The sequence below is a fragment of the Phocoena sinus genome, chromosome 13, assembly GCF_008692025.1.
Source record: "Phocoena sinus isolate mPhoSin1 chromosome 13, mPhoSin1.pri, whole genome shotgun sequence".
Lineage (NCBI taxonomy): Eukaryota > Metazoa > Chordata > Mammalia > Artiodactyla > Phocoenidae > Phocoena > Phocoena sinus.
The window spans coordinates 71,130,664-71,148,530 of NC_045775.1; the positions used below are offsets into that span (position 1 = coordinate 71,130,664).

At 38.7% G+C, this 17,867-nt stretch overlaps 1 protein-coding gene across 2 annotated transcripts in view; it reads left to right on the plus strand.

Annotated features, from left to right (window-relative positions):
* Window positions 1-17,867, plus strand: part of CTNNA2 (catenin alpha 2) — a 1,238,106-nt gene that overhangs the window by 983,477 nt on the left and 236,762 nt on the right. For both annotated transcript variants that reach the window (XM_032653512.1, XM_032653513.1), the window contains exon 9: window positions 1,167-1,319. In XM_032653512.1, coding sequence (XP_032509403.1) covers window positions 1,167-1,319 — 153 coding nt within the window. The remainder of the gene's footprint in view (window positions 1-1,166; window positions 1,320-17,867) is intronic.

Here is a 17,867-nt window from a genome sequence, read left to right on the forward strand (position 1 = left end):
CTTAGTTGTCTGACACATCATATATACCCAGAATATATGAGCTCACCAATAAAAACATTATTCCCAAGCAGAAATTGAACACACCTTGCTAAATGAGTAACTAATTAATGTTAATTTTCCATAGGCTTTGTTATATTTTATATGGTGAAATGTCCAACTCAATCCAGAGTTGAACCAAAACTAAGCTATACATACACACATGCATACTTTATGGTAATGATTTGTGCAAAATTCTCCTCTGACCAATGATAAATATGTATGTGTATCACCTTATCAAAAGATTTGCCTGAATACTCCTGAATAGGAATATTTGTTTGGAAAATATACACATTGTTTATCATCTTCTCTCGTATTTACTTGTATTTGGGGTGTTTTTTCCCTGTATACATTCTGACAGTTATGAACAAAGCAGCACTAAGATAATTGTTCAGTACACTTTCATTTCATTTTCATGCTGCTGCCCTGCTTCCCATTTTAACAATGTGGGAATGATGTGTAATTATGCACTGTTAGAAATTTGGGTATGTTTATTCTAACTTACCCTGAAGAATAATTGTCAGTACTTCTTTCTGGAGCACAGCAACTATATCATCATAGCACCTGGGCAGACACATTTTTGATATCGTTAGATATTTCATGTTTCCACCTCCATTAAATACAAACAGTGGATCTATAAAGGGTAGGAGACTGCAGAGCGGTAAGGTTTTAGGGTGGCTTCAAGACCCAGTTCACCTAAAGTTCTCCCCACCTGTTGAATGATGCCTAGATTTCTCCTTTTTCTAAAGAGCCCAAGTTTTTGAGCTGAATCAAGATTCAAAACCTGAAGGGAGACATTTGGCCAATGAAGGATGAGAGCAGAACTTTGATAAGGAGAGCCTATAATGTAATGAGCAACAGGCCATGCGTAGGTCAACTTTCAAGTTGACCTACAATACAGTTAATTCAGAATCATTCGTCAGTCATATCTCTTTGCCTTCCTTTGATGTGATAAGCACCAGCAAGATTAAAAAGAGAGTTGGAACATTATGCCTGTGGGCAATGAGAACTGGGACTTTAGAAAAACTATTTCCAGGCAGTGATATAATTCATATGGCTAAATGAGTAATACGCTCAAATAGACCTCTGTTCCTTAATTGTGTGTGTTTCTGTTTTTGTTTTCACTGTAGCTTCGGAAAGCAGTGATGGATCACATATCTGATTCTTTCTTGGAAACCAACGTCCCTTTGCTAGTTCTCATTGAGGCTGCAAAAAGTGGGAACGAGAAGGAAGTGAAGGAATATGCCCAGGTTTTCCGCGAGCATGCCAACAAGCTGGTGGAGGTAAGTCAAGAGAGGCCCAAGACTAGAATTTATCAGTGGGTTTAATCTCTACATGTCTCTTGGAATTTCAACAGGCCATCCTTCTATGGTTTTCCTGGATCTTTCTTTTATTTTCTGTTGACTCCATCCCTTGCAAAGGAAACAGGTTTTCAGTAATCTCTCCTCTCTGTATTAGACAATTCTAAACGTGTTCTGAAACATGTCTACTAATTTTCCTGAACAATAAGCAGAGGCTGAAACAGGAGCAATAGAAAGGACCCTCCAAAGTTCTGAAGACCATGTTTGATTAAAGGGGATAGAATTAAAATTGCCAAAAGGAGATTTAAACACTGTTCCCTTTTCGTCCCCATCTCCACTCCACTCACCTAAGCCTGGATTAGCTGGCCACATTATGAACATGTAAAAATCAATCCCCCCTCCCTATAAGAGATGTCTGAACTCCTGGTGAAGGATCTTGGGGCAGTAGTAGGAGTGTAAGTTCAGGTCCTAAGTATATTCTCTGTGTTAGAGACATCTGTGGGAGTTGCTTTATAAACGCAAAATTGTGCTGTGTGATTTTGAGAAAAATATTGTTCAGGGGAAACAAAATAAAAGTGAAATGTTAACCAGACTGCCTAAATCTAAGAGTTGAAAACCAACAGCTTGGCAAAAGTTGGATTGAATGATGTGGGGCCACATAGAAAAGAGAGATGCTGAACAGGAAATGTGTGTGATAGAGAAAAAGAGTCAAGGAGGGCAAGGGTCCTGGCAAATTAAGGGAATGGTTATCAGAGCCAGGTTAAAACTTTTTCAGGGTCTGAGTACTTAGAAACAACAGCAAAAACAGCAACAAAAACTCTGGTATAGCCCCACTGTAACTCAAAAATAAAATAAAATTACTCAAAACTGCAGACAACTTAAATGCAAGCTATAAATTAAATAAATTACTTTTTTATTTTCTTTGGATGGCAAAATTAAATTCTGAATAAGTTCATCAGATATGAAATGCTCTCCATTTTTCTTGCAGTGAGTGATGGGGTTGTGCTCCAATTTAATTGTGCCCTAAGCATGTGCTTGGTTCACTCTTTGGTTAATCCAGCACTGCTGTCGCTTCTGGGGCTGAACACTCAGCCTGCAGGAAGTCCTACATCAAGCCTCGAGGAGGCCCCTGGTCCTCTAGGACACAGGCTGAGATATCACCCATGACAGCAGTTGGCAAGCTGAACATGCAAAAGCTGAAACTACTAAAATAAAACCCTTGAACTTCCTACCATAGCTCCAGTGTCTTGAGGTGACACCAGACTAGAGCTAAAGATAGGGTCATACTTATAATATCAAGACAGTCTTTCTGGCTCTGTCCCCACGGATGGGGCAAGCACCCTATTAGTCTTCACATTCCACACAGAAATTCCAAGCTCCAAATTGGCCATTGAAGAATCCAGAGTCTTTCCAAGGTTGCCTTGGAAGTTCTGGCCCTTTCTGTTATTTTGAGAAAGAGCAGGTAAAGAAGGAGGAAAAGGGGTAGAAGGACACAGAGAGGGAGGAAAGAAAGAATGCTGAATGAGTGCTACAAAAATCTTTTAAATATTTGTATACAATAAATAATAATATTAACCTACAGATACATCATCCCATACATATAATCACAGTATTTACATGATAACTGCAGAATTTATAGAGAATGTTAATTCATAGTGTCGTAGGCATTAAGGACGAAGCAAAGGACATGACTTCAAAGTTATATGATAAACATCTCCTACTTTCAGTCCTGTCAGTGTCTTTCTGTAATTCTGTGTGTAACCTCATTTGTAGATGATGTTTGAAGTTCAAACTTGATGCCCTGTGTAAATGTGAGGCCAGGACCAAGTAGCCCACTCGTCTATTCTTTCTCCCTTCTCCTGTGATAGACCCTGGACACACCCACCATTTCCCTTCATCCCATCTGTAGGTTTCACTGAAGGGGAATCCAGTCACTCTGGGTGATCCTTGATCCACAACTTGTGCCAGAAGCAGTAGCTTCATCTCATTTAGACTCCACATTTCAGACCGTTGCTGATTTGCTTCCCTTAGTTGTTCCTTTCCTTCCCCCTGTGTGGTCACTGCAGCAGCATTTTAGAATTTCTTGATACCCAGGAGGTGCCATGGCTAAGGTATGCACTAGCCTGTGTTTGATTAGAGGTGAACAGGAATTGAAAACATTTCTGTAGCTTATGTACTTCAAACAAGTGCTTCACTGCTGATGCATACATGTAAGAAAACTTGAGTGCTGGGCTGAGAGTCACCATTTTTCCATTTTGAAAGTGTCTGTATGGACTTGGGCACTTTTCTGGGCCTTAGTTTCTGTGTCTATAATATGAAAAATTTGGTTGATATATTGATTTTCATATCCATTAACTTGATAAATTCACTTACTAATGCCAAATTTTGACTGTAGCCTTTAGGATTTTCTGTATACACAATCATGTTGTCTGAAAATTATGACAGTTGTATTTCTTTTTTTCCAGTCCTTGTATCTTGTTTATTCCTTGCATTATTGCAATAGCCAGATGTTCAGATCAATATTGTGGTAATAGATATTTCTGTTACTTTTAGATCACAGTGATAAAATTTAAATATTTTACCACTAATTATATTGATAGTTCTAGATTTCTTGCAGATACTTTTAGTAGATTAATTTAGCTGTCTTCTGTTATTCCTTCACTAAAATTTTAAAAAATCATGAATACGCACAAAATTATATAAAACAAAATTTCTGCACATTTTGAGACAGTTGTATGATTTTTGTTTCATTTATTCTCCTTCAGAGGTATCAAAATTATGCTTTTCCTCAAAAAATGAGTAAGAAATTATTCCATCTTTCTGTTTTCTGGGAGTGAATGAATGTGTAAGACTGGCATTATATATTTTTTAAATATTTGGAGGAATTCACTGATATAGCAATCTGAGCCTGGGTATTTATTCGAGGGAGATTTTTTAAAGTACAGATTCTTTTTTTTTAAACCTAAGACTATTTAAATTTTCTATTTCCTTTTGGGTCAGCTTTGGTAAGTTGTATTCTAGGAATTTATTTAAATTTAATTTTGTAAGTTTTCAGCATAAAATTGCCCATTTCTTCTAATTTTTTTAATGTGTGAGAATTTGTACTACTCTTTCTTTCTTTCTTTCTTTCCTCATATGGCTAATTGGTGTCTTCTTTTTTTTTTTAATTGATTAGTTTTGTAAGAGTTTGATCAATTTAATAATCTTTTCTAAAACACAGCTTTCAGCTTCATAGATTTTGTTTTTTTTTAAATTTTACTTATGCTCCAATCTTTGTATTTCTTTTTCCTGCTTTCTTCTGGTATAACTTACTGTTCTTTTTCTAACTTTTTGAGATGGATAATTATATCATTGATTTTTAGCCCTTCTTATTTTAAAAATATGTGCATTTAAGGCTATAAGTTTCTTCCTAAGCTATACTTACGTCTGGTTATTTTCTACTGACCTAATTTTAAGCTCACTCATCTGTGTTCAATATGCTTAAAACTGATCTACTGAGTTCAATTTTTATTTAAGAATTTCTAGTTGATTCATTTTTTTTAAAATGATTCCAGTTCTCTGGTATAATTCATTATCAGGTTGTCTCCTTTAAAAAATACATTAATCAAGGGTTTCCCTGGTGGCACAGTTGTTGAGAGTCCGCCTGCTGATGCAGGGACACGGGTTTGTGCTCCGGTCGGGGAAGATCCCACATGCCACAGAGCAGCTAGGCCCATGAGCCATGGCCGCTGAGCCTGTGCGTCCGGAACCTGTGCTCCGCAACGGGAGAGGCCACAACAGTGAGAGGCCTGTGTACCACAAAAACAAACAAGCAAACAAACAAACAAAAAAAACCATTAATCAGAGTTATTTTAAAAATCCAAGTCAAAGAACTCCAATATTTGGATCAATTTTGTTTCCATTTTGTGGTTGCCCCACAGAGGGCAACTTTCCCTGCCCCCTGAAATCAGCTTGGATTTCAAGACTGATGATGCAACAGCAGCCACCAAGAGGGTATGAACAGCTCTTTTACTCACATAGTGGGACTTTCTAGAGAGAGCAGAGCAGGTGCCCAAGCCAGTCCACAGTGGCTTCAGCAAAGAGATGAACAGGTGCTTTTGGTCTTTATCAAGCTGTGGGGCTGGAGTCAAGATTTCCACGGAGGGGCTGGATCTTGAATGTTTCTTCAAATTTCCCTACCTGCATCCAAAAAAGGTGGGTTTTCCTATCAGTTTGCCCAGTTGTGGAGCAAGAGGAAAAGGGAGAAGAGTGAGACTTAAACACTGTCAGCAGTCAAATATTCAAAATGGAGTTAAGACTCTTTATAATTCACCTCTGATGTTTGCCTGGTGACTGGAATGTGCCATGTTTCATTTAATTGAATTTGTACTTGTTTAAATAAGTGATTATGGAGCCTTATAAGGCTTTCAAAATGGAGACTTTATTATGGTGACTGTTTTTATTATTTGATTTTATCTTGATTATTATTATTATTTATTTTTAGTACACTGGGTAATTTTTGATTGAATGGCAAACATGCTTATGAAAAAATATAGAGGGTCTGTGTCTTCATCTATTCAGGCTGCTGTAATAGAGTACCACAAACTCGATAGCCTGTAAAACCAGAAATATATTTCTCACAGTTCTGGAGGCTGGGAAGTCCAAGATCAAGCCCCTAGAATAGATGTGTTTTGGTGAAGGCCCTCTTCCTGGTTCATAGCTGGCAACTTCTCACTGTGTTCTCACATGGTGGAAGGGGAGAGGGATCTCTGTGGGGTCCCTTTTATACACTATCTGGAGAAAAACATGGTCTGAAAGGATACATGTACCCCAATGTTCATTGCAACACTGTTTACAGTAGCCAAGACATGGAAGCAACCTAAATGTCCATCAACAGATGAATAGATAAAGAAGATGTGGTACATATATATATATATAAAATGGAATATTACTCAGCCATTAAAAAGAGTGAAATAATGCCATTTGCAGCAACATGGATGAACCTGGAGATTGTCATACTGAGTGAAGTAAGTCAGACAGAGAAAGAGAAATATTGTATGATATCGCTTACATGCAGAATCTAAAAAGAAATGATACAAATGAACTTATTTACAAAACAGAAACAGACTCACAGACTTAGAGAACGAACTTATGATTACCAGTGGGGAAGGGTAGGGGGAAGGGATAGTTAGAGAGTTTGGGATTGACATATACACACTGCTGTATTTAAAATGGATAACCAACAAGGACCTACTGTATAACACAGGGACCTCTGCTCAATGTTATGTAGCAGCCTGGGTGGGAGGGGAGTTTGGGGGAGAGTGGATACGTACATATGTATGTCAGGGTTGCTTTGCTGTGCACTTGAAACTGTCACAACGTTGTTAATCGGCTATACTCCAATATAAAATAAAAAGTTAAAAATTAAGAACAGTAATCTCATTCATAAAGATTCCACTTTCATGACCTACAAAGCTCCCAAGACCTCACCTCCTAATACCATCACACCGGGCATTAGGATTTCAATGTATGAATACTGGGGGGACACAAACATTCAGACCATAGCAGTCCAGATAATGTTTTCTCTATCCAGAGGGAATTCATCCTGTCATCTGAAGAGCAGCAGAGAGGCAAACCATCTCAATTCAGTCAAGTGAAGTGAATTGAAGATAGTCTATACTCTTTCTGAGGTCTAGTCTACCTTTCATTTACCCTAGTCTTATGGAATTGTCTTCCCAGATGCCAACAGAGAATCAGATGTATTATTTAGTATCCTGCCTCATCTGTGAAGCATTTACTCCAATTTTTGTTTTCCCATCGTCATGATTTGCTTTTAGTATGCCTTCAGTGTGCTTCTTGACTGTTGCTATTGTAACAATAGGCAAAAACTGTGGAAGAAAACTTGCAGTTAAGGGCCAGTCCTTGAGTCTCCCTTCTCTATGGGACTTTAGCTCCTAGCCTTTGCTCCCTTGGCTGTCCTGGACTCCAGTTTTTGCCTCCTTGGCCCTATGAGATTGCTGAAAACTCTAAAGCATTATCTTCCTCTCAGCAACTACCTTCTACCTGGCATCTCAGTTTCTCTTTCCATACTAAGAATTAGCAAATCCTTGGGAGGAAAAGTGAAATGCAGAAAATTGGGTCCCCCTCAACAAGCATCTCTTTTTGATCTAGTCTAAGTTTTAACTCCTTTGGCTGCTGTCCCATACTTTCAAGGGAATTATTTTTATTCTGCATTTCTAGTTGTTCTCAGCAGGAAAGTGGGTCTCTTACTGGCTTCTCCTTCATGGCTGGAAGTGGAAATCCCCGAGAGAGCTGGTTTAGATAAATCTGTGGGGTGTTTTTGGTTGTTGTTAATATTTTTAGTCAGAGATTTCTTTATTCAATAGAATACCATACCTCAAATAAATATATAATCAATACAACCAGTTCTGACTAAATTGAAATCTCTGTGCCTTGCCCACTTCCTACAATTCCTTTACTTCAAGGGTCTGCTTCCACCAAACACAACCTCACAATCCTTCCAGAACACATTTGATCCCCGTTTGGGAACCTCTAATGGATCTGTAAATTGCCATTAATGTAAATCATATAGGAATTTTATATCAGATAATTTTGAATGAAGAGTGCATGAATACGTGGAATTATCAGTCTATAAATTAATGTTGGCAGTTTTAGTCCTTTGACTATAGAGTTTCATTATTTTATGTTCAGTGTTCCACCTATTTTTATGTTTTTTTTTTCTTATATTTGTGTGCCATTTTCTACCAGTTTGGTATTTGCTATTCACAGATTAATGTGATGAAGTAAATGGAAGGTATCAAGCCTATTGCATAATATAGTTTTTAGAAAATCTTCAACCAAGATAGTTTAAGTGAAAAGAAAATATTTGCAAAACATGAATAGGAAAAAATAATGTAAAGTTTCATAATTGCCTTAACAAGTGAAATTTTAAGGTTTTTTCCCCACAGTATTTGTAACATTTAATAAAGACTAGGTAAATTTGCACCAGAGTTTGTTGATTAAGAGAATGTAACAGGTCAACAATGATGCTTTGTGAACTATAGTATCAGCCACTATAGGAAATACCACCAGTAGAGCTAAGTTTTAAAAAATTTTAGTCATTTTTCCTCATCTCCAGAATGCAGGTAACTCATCTCTGAGGGTGAGCTCAGGGCTTCAGGGTGGCGCCGACTCTAAGGGTGTGCGGAGCTGATCAGAGCACACCTGCTGTACCTCATGTCCAAGCCTTCTGGAGAAATGCAATGCAAATTATGGCAACTCAGTACCAAAGTAACATGGTCTCAGTAGGGGTGGAGTGGATGTAAAGTGGGGGGCAAATTTTGCATTGCAGCAAAGAAGTAAAAGTGAATCTGGAAAATGAGATGCAAAATCAATACAGCTATTTTCAGAACCTCCAGATATGAACATTTCTTCCATTGCTTTGCTCTCAGTCAATCTGCCTACTCTTCTTTCTACTCCCCCATCTCTACCATAAAAGCCCCAGTGCAAGATGCATACTCTGTCAGCTGGGGAAATGCAATGCCCTCCCAACAGGACACTCTCCTCTGCATGGTCCTCCTTCATCCCTTCTGCACACAGCAGCCAGAGTGAACTGCAAATCAGACTGTGCAATTTCCCTACCTGAGACCATTCAGTGATTTCCTCTTGTTCTCAGGTTAATGACCAACATTTCAAGGAAGGCTGCAAGGCCTGCACGATCTGGCCCCCTCTTTAGCCTCCAGGCTCATCTTCCTGTCCTCTCCCACTTCCTACACGGCATTGGCCACTCAGGCCACCTTCTGTTTATTGAAAGTGATATGCCCCCTCCACCCTGGGCCTGTACTTATGCTGTCCCTTTCCTGACAGGCTCCTCATTTCACCCCTTCCTCTTATTTCTAATTGTTCAGCCTTCAGTGAAAACATCATATCCCTAAGTGGGTTTAGTTCCTTGTGTTTTCACTCTCATGGAACCCTATTTACTTCAGAAAACAACAAGAATAAATATTTATTATCTCAAAGTTTTAAAAAATCTCTTTCCCAGCTTTGTTGAGATATAATTTACATACAGCACTGTGTACATGTTTTTGGTTTTTTCGTCCTGTTTTATTCAGATATAATTGACATACAGTGCTGTATAAGCTTAAGGTGCACAGCATAATGATTTAATAGACATACTTCCTGAAGTGATTATCACAATAAGTTAAGTGAACATCGATCATCTCATATAGATACACAAGTAAAGAAACAGAAAACCAAATTTTTTTCTTGTGATGAGAACCCTATTTACTTTTGGTTTGCACACAACCAGCTCTATGTCTGCCTGCTGTTTCTCCCACTAGATTATCAATTTCTCTAGGAAAAGGACCATGTCTAATTGATCCCTAACTACCCCAGCAGATAGCTGAGTGCCTAGTATAGAGCAGGTATTCCATAAACAGATGCTGCCTAAAGAATGAATGAAGTAACAAGTGCAGCCAGGGATATTACCAACACAGCTGCAAGACCCTAAACAGATACCTCTTGGATCAATAAACAGTCATTGTGCTTATTTAATTCCCTAATGTACTACCCAGGAGGAATTGTGACTCTGAAAAGAACTAAAGTGGAGAACTTCCATTTCTCCTGAGTAGAAAGGCCTTGCTGTGTGGAGACTGAACACTGAACTAACTCTGTCAGGATGCTCCTGAGTTAATTCCTCTAACTTTGCTGTCATTTTGTCCCTGCATCTGCCTCATAAGTGTGCAGTTGTCCTTATTCTTGGTTACAGAGGATGTGAGAGAGGGAGCTGGTTCTCTCCGCCAAACTGAAGTATGTCACTGAGGCCATAACAGTGATGAGCTACACAAGGGAATCTCGATTCTCTGCTTCATCCTGTTGACTTGGCTACTTCTGGTAGCAGTGCCGCATGCAGGGTAGGAAGCTGCGTCTGTTAGAAAATGCAAGGTTTGGAAGTAAGAGACAAACCCTCATATTCAAAATCACGAATGCGATCATCAGTGAAGCACAGACTGCCTTAGTTTCAGCCTTGAGTAAATTGCTTTTTTCAATCAGCCCTTCTACTTGCACGGAAGATTCATTCAGCCACAAATGTTTACTGGGTAGTTACCATGTGCTGACAGTTGTTGGCAATATAACTGTGAACCAATCAGATACACTTCCTGCTCTCATGGGGAGTACATTCTGTTGGGAAAGACAAATAGTGAGATAAATGTATAATATGTAAGGTGGGACTCTGTGCTGTAGAGCAAATAAAAACAGCATAGAGATAGAGGGAGAGAGAGAATGACGGAGGACATGTGTGGTTGGAAAAGCCTCATCTCCGAAGACCACTATTAAGCAGTGACCTAAAGGAAGTGAAGAACGTTCCAGATTGTGGACCAGAAAGGGAAGAGACCCCCAAGGCAGCAATGTGCTTGGCATGTTTGATAAAGAACAAAGAGACCACACTGCAGACCAGTGTGACTGCAGCCGAGAGTGAGAGGAAAAATTCCAGAGATGAAATTGAGGGCTGGGTGCAGAGATTTTATATTTTACTCTGATATTTGAATGGATGGAAGGCCTTGAGCAAAGGCACGATATGATCAGACTTCCATTTTGAAAGAGTCACTCTGCAGCTATATGGAAAATATACCATGGAGTGACAAAAGGAGGAGACAGGAGAATAGATAAAAGGATGTTCTAGTGGTCCAGCAAGGGATTAGTACTATTACCAGAATAGAGACAGTGGAATGGGAGGAAGTGGTTGGATTTGGGGGCCAACATATTGGATGTTAGGATATAAGACAGAGAAAAGTCTGGGGTGGCTCTCTCTTTACCTGCTCCAGTGGTGAAATCACTTGGAACTCTTAAAAAACACAACCTTCTCTCTGAGACTGCTTCTTGATTGGCTCTAGCTGCAGCTGTTTGTTAGATGCGATCCTGTAAACCTTACACAGATGTCTTGGGTTGAAATAAATATAATAGAACTTTGTCAATTCCAGGGTCTTGATTCAAATCATGCACTAAAAAGAACATCTAGAAAAGCTGCATCAAAAATTACTCAGCCATTAAAAAGAAGGAAATAATGCCATTTGCAGCAACATGGATGGACCTGGAGATTATCATACTAAGTGAAGTCAGACAGAGAAAGACAAATATCATATGATATCGCTTATATGCGGAATCTTTAAAAAATGCTACAAATGAACTTATTTACAAAGCAGAAACAGACTCACAGACTTAGAGAATGAAGTTATGGTTACTGGGGGGAAGGGTAGGGGGAGGGATAGATTGGGAGTTTGAGATTGACATGTACGCACTGCTATATTTAAAATCAATAACCAAGAAGGACCTACTGTATAGCACAGGGAATTCTGCTCAATATTCTGTAATAACCTAAATGGGGAAAGAATCTGAAAAAGAGTAGATACACTTATATGAATAACTGAATCACTTTGCTGTACACCTGAAACTAACACAACATTGTTAATCAACTATACTCCAATATAAAATAAAAAATAAAACAAGAAACAAACAAAAAAAAACTATATGGATGGACCTGGATCTCCATACTTTTTTTTTAAAGTAAAAACTGAACATTCTCATCTTTTCCTCAGTGCTGCCTCCCCAATCCAGTTAACATATTTGAACTGGAAATGAATTGTTGGAATTTCTCAAGTAATTGAGTCATAACAAATCTGTAAATCATAATATTTTATGAAGAGCTATATTGTTCAGGTCAAGTGCATGTTAAACTTGTAAGTTTCTTTTCTATTCTTTAAGAAGCATATGTTGTAATAGCCCTCCTCCCCAAATTCCCTAATTCCTAAACTCTACCATATTTTGTAATTTTTCCTATAACATGCAATAAAGCTTTCAGAAAAGTTCAAGGATTTACCCTAGGCTGTTAATAACTATTTGAATATAGGGCTAGGGTTCTTTATAAGCTCTTTATTACTTTTTTTAATGCTTTTGACTCCATTTTATAGATGAGAAAACTGAGATTTCAAGAAGTTAAATATCACAATTTATTGCCCAATGTCACACAAATATAAGGAGGCAGAATTCACACACAAACCCAAGTGTCCCAAACTCCAGAGACCAAGCTGTCAACCACTGCCCCAAAGCTCTTGTCCAAGAGGTACATGTAGCCTAATGTCTGATCCTTCATGTAAGTATTTAGTACAGTGCCTGATCCCAAAGTAATTGCTGGAAAATGTTAGCTGTTTCTGTGGTTCTTGTTGTACAGGGATTGAGTTCCATATCTCTCAAATCACATTTCAGAGAAGACTACTTGCTGCACACATCCCGGGGAATAGCACATATTACTGCAGAAGAATTCCTGTTCCCACTAGTGGAGTAGATCATCCAAGCTGCTTTTTGGTACTGCTATTGGGCTCACCCACTAGCTTCATGAATCTTTACCTGCACGGCCTGCATGGTCCATATCTGTTAAAATTACTAAGTGCCATGGACTTTTGAGGTTGGTTGCAAAATGTGGATTCTAAGAGTACTAAATATTTCATGTCAAGAGTCTACTACACTGCCTGAGTTAACTGTGCACATAATGTAAATACTTCCAGGTTGCATTTCAATCTGTCCAACATAATCAAAATGCAAAGTGCAGGGCCATATTATGAAATCAAGTCTTTTTTAGATGAAAGAAGGACTATTAATTTCCATGAAAATTTGCTTTGCTGACATCTGGATAAAAACGTATCCCACTATGACCTACCCCTATAATTCACCCAATAGGTGAATTAAGTACACTTCTGAAAAAGCTTCCAGAAAAGAGAAGGCAATTAACTTTGTTGCCCATACCTGAGGAGAAGAGGAAATGTACATAACAACACTTGGCTTGTTCTCTCTGCTAGATATTATAGTATTTTCCACACCTTATCTCTTTTAATCCTCTTAACAAGTAAATTCTTTAATCATCAATATCATAATTTCGCAGATTAAGAAACTGAGACCCAAGGAAACTAAGATGTAGCCTGACCAAAATCATAGCTGATGGGTGAGTGATGAAGCCAGATTTCAGATGCCTTAGGGTCCGTGTTCTCTCTGCTAGCCCATGCATGCCCCCTCCCCACCTTCCTTCCTCTTTCCCTCACCTCTCTTTCTCTTTCTTTCTCTCTCTCCTCTCCTCTCTTTTGGTATATATTAAGATTTATGTTTACAATTATATTTATTAGCCTTATACACTTCTTACCAGTTTACCTTCACCACAATAAAATCATAAGCCAGCACTCTCTTGATGTTATTTTAGTCTACTGTCCAAAGTTGAGGAAGAGTAGTGTTGTATATCAGAAAGGTTCCAAGGCACTTGAGTTCTAAGCTGTCTTTGTGGTGCTGCCAGATCAGGCTTTAGAGGTTACATTCAGTGTTGCTTCTGCAGAGGAGAAGGCATATTTGGTCTTTTGTTGTACTAGATAATTAGTTTTACTATTTCGTCATCAACATGGGGAGTGACTGATCTCTATATGTATATGTCTGTTTTCCCCCGTGGTTTGTGTTTTCTATAACTGTTGGAAGGTATATATACTTTAGCCCAGCAAACTCACAAACTTCGCTGCATAGTATAACCTTACATCTGTAAGGTCACATCCCTTCGATGCAAAAATGAAAAACTAAGCCCCATTAAAAATGATGGGGTTTGTTCAAAAGCAAGAATTTTTAATTGTCAAGGAAAAACACCCTTTGATGCTCATGTTTTCAATCTTTGTTAGCTGTAAGGGTTATTATGTCAGAAAGCTCCCTAGCCAGCCTGAAGCCATAGTTTGAGAGCGGTGGTGTGTTGGCATATTACTCTTTTGAGCTAAAAACAAGTTTTCAGATGAGCTTGACTCCATCAGTTTTAGAAGGGGGAAGAGTTCAACTTCACAGAGCCCCATGACTGGCCTGAGGCTCAGTGTATATGTACTTTGAACCCTTACCTTAAAAAAACAACACTGGGTCTTTTGGACCGGATGCCTGGGATTTTGACAGTGTAATGATCTACCCCTATTGCTGTGTGAATGAACAAATTGCTTTAATCCTCTGACCCTCAGACTTTGCCTCTGGCACATCTTTGTTTAGGTGCCGTCCATCCCTGACATTCTGTATTCTAAGGACCTTGCCTGACTTCAGATTCTAGGAAAAGAGAAGACCCAAATAATTGTGTTGTTCTAGAATGCTTTTGTAGTTGACTGGAATTTGGGGACTACAAGAAGGACAGGTCACTTCAGCGGTTTCCTGGTGCCCTTGTCCCTCACGTGAACAGGGAACTTCAACTTCAACTGAAGTTGGTGGCAAAGCTGTTCCAGACCATAAAGTGACCAAAAATATAGATCCTGTCACTATTTATTGTGCTCCCATAGCTTTTATCTGTGACTGACCCAATGTCAGAAAGACAGGCTTGAATGGGTCTTAATAACCTTGGTGATTATATATGTGAGAACCAAAGAGAATAGAGGTCAATCCTGCCATAGAGAAAAATCTACATATTAGCTAAATTATTAATTGAGATCATTTATTTATATGATTTAAGAGCGTCCATGTTCTTTTCTTTTTCTGCAAGCTCACTAGTACCTGCTGGTCAAGCCAATTGTTGTGAATGGCACCCGTGCCCTGGGTGGCAGACAGTGTGGCATTCTTTAGCACCGTCTCCAAAACATTCTCTGCCACTCACAGCCACTCTATTTTGTGTGAGTGTGGAGAACTGTATATTAGACTTGTGTACACGTTTTTTTGATCTAAAGAACAAAGATTTTCTCAATCATATGTCAAATACAATATGAGCATCTTTAGAAAAAAAATTAATTTTTAATTGACCTTTAGTATAAAGTCTAAGTAAAAACTGTCATAGAAATGCACCTCCAGAAATTCCCCCACTACCACTTCCAACCAGATTGTTGCCCTCAGCTGCTCCTATTTAGATGATTGGAGCTGCCACAGAGTGTGAATTTCACACATCCAAGGTGCCTGGGAATTGAGTCAATATTTTCACATAATGCCAGTTGCCACCAAAATATAGTTACTTACTTAGACTGACAAGTTGTTATTTTTTAGGCTAAAACAATAGGAGCCTATGACTTATCTTTCCTAAATGTTTTCTTGGAAGACTGAAAACACAAACACATATTTTTCCGAATCTCTAAAATATCCCAAGTGAATGATTCCCTTACCAAGTTTATGTGAAAGGATCCAAGATGTCAGAGCCACCATCTTCCCTCACCCACACAGCTTTTAAAATTTTGTTCTTATTTTAAATTTTCTGAAAGATTGGTTTATAACTTAATTTTAAAACACAAGATGTTTTGACGGCGATGCCTGTAATGTAGGAGCAGAAGTGCATTTCAGGCTGCCTGTGTGAAGTATAGGGCTGCACACTTTCCGTAAAATGTCATGGCACTTTCTACATGGAGCCTGAAGACTTGGAGATTGTTAAAGGTAGTGGGGCAGCCGAGTTTCCTATGGATCAGTAGTTTTACAAACTAAAAACAGACAGTGATTAGACCTATCCCAATGCAACATTCAGCTAAAGAGGCTGTTTGGATCCCCATAATCGAGTATCTCAAAAAAGTCAAGTCTTTTCAAGTAGGGGCCTTCAAGTACTTCTGTTACACAGAGATTTAAAAGAACACACTGGCAATTTACATTCAAATTGGTATTTTTTCATGTGCCCATTTTATAAATGTGACACCAGGCAGGCGTTTGTCCCCATCAGAGGATCTCGAACATCTTTGCCTCACACGCATCGGAGGAAAAGGCTTAGGTGGACCCACCACTACCCACTGCGGAGGATGAATCATCCAGGTCAAGTCCAGAGTTGAGAAAGCCAAACTCTCATTTAATGGGGCAGTCAGGGATTAAGGACAGTTTCTTGCAGAGGAAACTGGAAATGCAGTCAGGAAGAGGGCAGATACTGTGATTCAGGATGCCAAGTCAAGAAGAGAAGCTTAGGGAAGCAGGAGAAGCAAGACTGGAGAGTTCTTGCTGGAGGAAATTGGGAAGAGGAAGGTCTGCAGGCAGGGAGGCAGGGAATCTTGTTGCCTCTGCTAACTGCTCTACTGGTGTGGTTCTAATTCGTAAGTTAGACCCTTAGTGTTTCTCTACCCTTGAATTTTGCCTTGAGGACCATTTTCCCCTTTCACTAACTGCACAGGCTCTGTCTAACCTATGTTATTTCTCCCTATGGTCCTCCTATCACCAGAAACCTTTCAAATGGGCATTTAATATATTTGTAGGTTTCAGTGCCTTGTATTTCCACAAATACTGGTTATATAATTGCCCATTATTTCTGATTGATTTTTTTGGGGAAAAAATTCTAACATTCAATGAGTTTCCTTTGTTAGATTTTTTTCCCCTGGAATTTTGAGGGTGACAGTTGCCTTTCTCAAAATGAAAACAATTCATCCTTTGTCCCATTTACTTAAACAGAGTTTTGGAGAAAGAGCTTTTGCTCAAATACCATCAATAAATGGCTGCCTCAGAATTCTGAATAGTTTCTCACGGTCAAAAAGTACTAATGACATTTTGTGCAAGTGATTTTCTTGCCCTGGAAAGTCCAAGTATAAATCCACAAAGAGAACATTGCAGCTACTTTTGCTTCAGCCTATCTTGGAGAACTTCAGTTCAGTATGAAATGACTATTTTCATCAAAAGTTTTCCTAGAAGAAGGAAGTTGAGTGAGGTTTTCATTTTAGTTGCATGTCAGTTCCTAGGCACAATTACTTAAGTTATTAGGATAAGAGTAAGTTGTTTTTCCACAGTAGCTTTCAAAGGAGTCAACTCTTGGCTGTTCAAAGAAAGTTACAATTTTGCGGAAATTCAGTGCACTCTCAACTGTTATGGTGGCGTACTTGAAGCTCTACTAGTGATTGCTTATCGTTCTGGAGTAACATGGTGGATGATCAGGATTTTGAAAGAGCTAATCTCCTGTGCATTGAATGAAATTTGGTACATGGGTAGAGATTATGAAGATCAAAGTATTTAATAAAGAAAATATAACTGTTTTACAGCAGGGTTTCTCAACCTCCTCATGATTGACATTTTAGGTTCATAATTCTTTGCTCTGGTGGGCTGTCCTGTGCACTGTAGAATGTTTAGCAGCATGCTTGGATTGTCCCCATCAGGTGCCCGTAGCAGTACCCTGCCCCCAAATAGTGACAACCAAAAATGGTACAGAAATTGCCAAAGATCCACTGGGGCACAGAATCGTCCCTACTTGAGAACACTCCTCTACAATCTTTAAATAAAATAAACATGTATATCATAAAACTTAAATTATGTGCACTCAGTGCCCCATACCTCATTGGTTAATTTGTAACACACGTTACTTGATCTGAATAAAGTGACCAGATAATGGAAGAACTAAATGAGGTTCTGTTTCTTTATTGAAATTATCTGTGGAAATGCTGTTACTCAAAACTCACCAGTTTCTCTCCCCATAAGTAATTTGGTGAAAATGCCTTGTCTCCAAATTAATGCCCTGTGATCTTTAATGTTTCCTAAATTCTCACTATTTAAAGAATGTCTTAATATTCTGAAACTACTTCCAGGAGGGGACGCTTAACTGTTGTTCAAATAGAA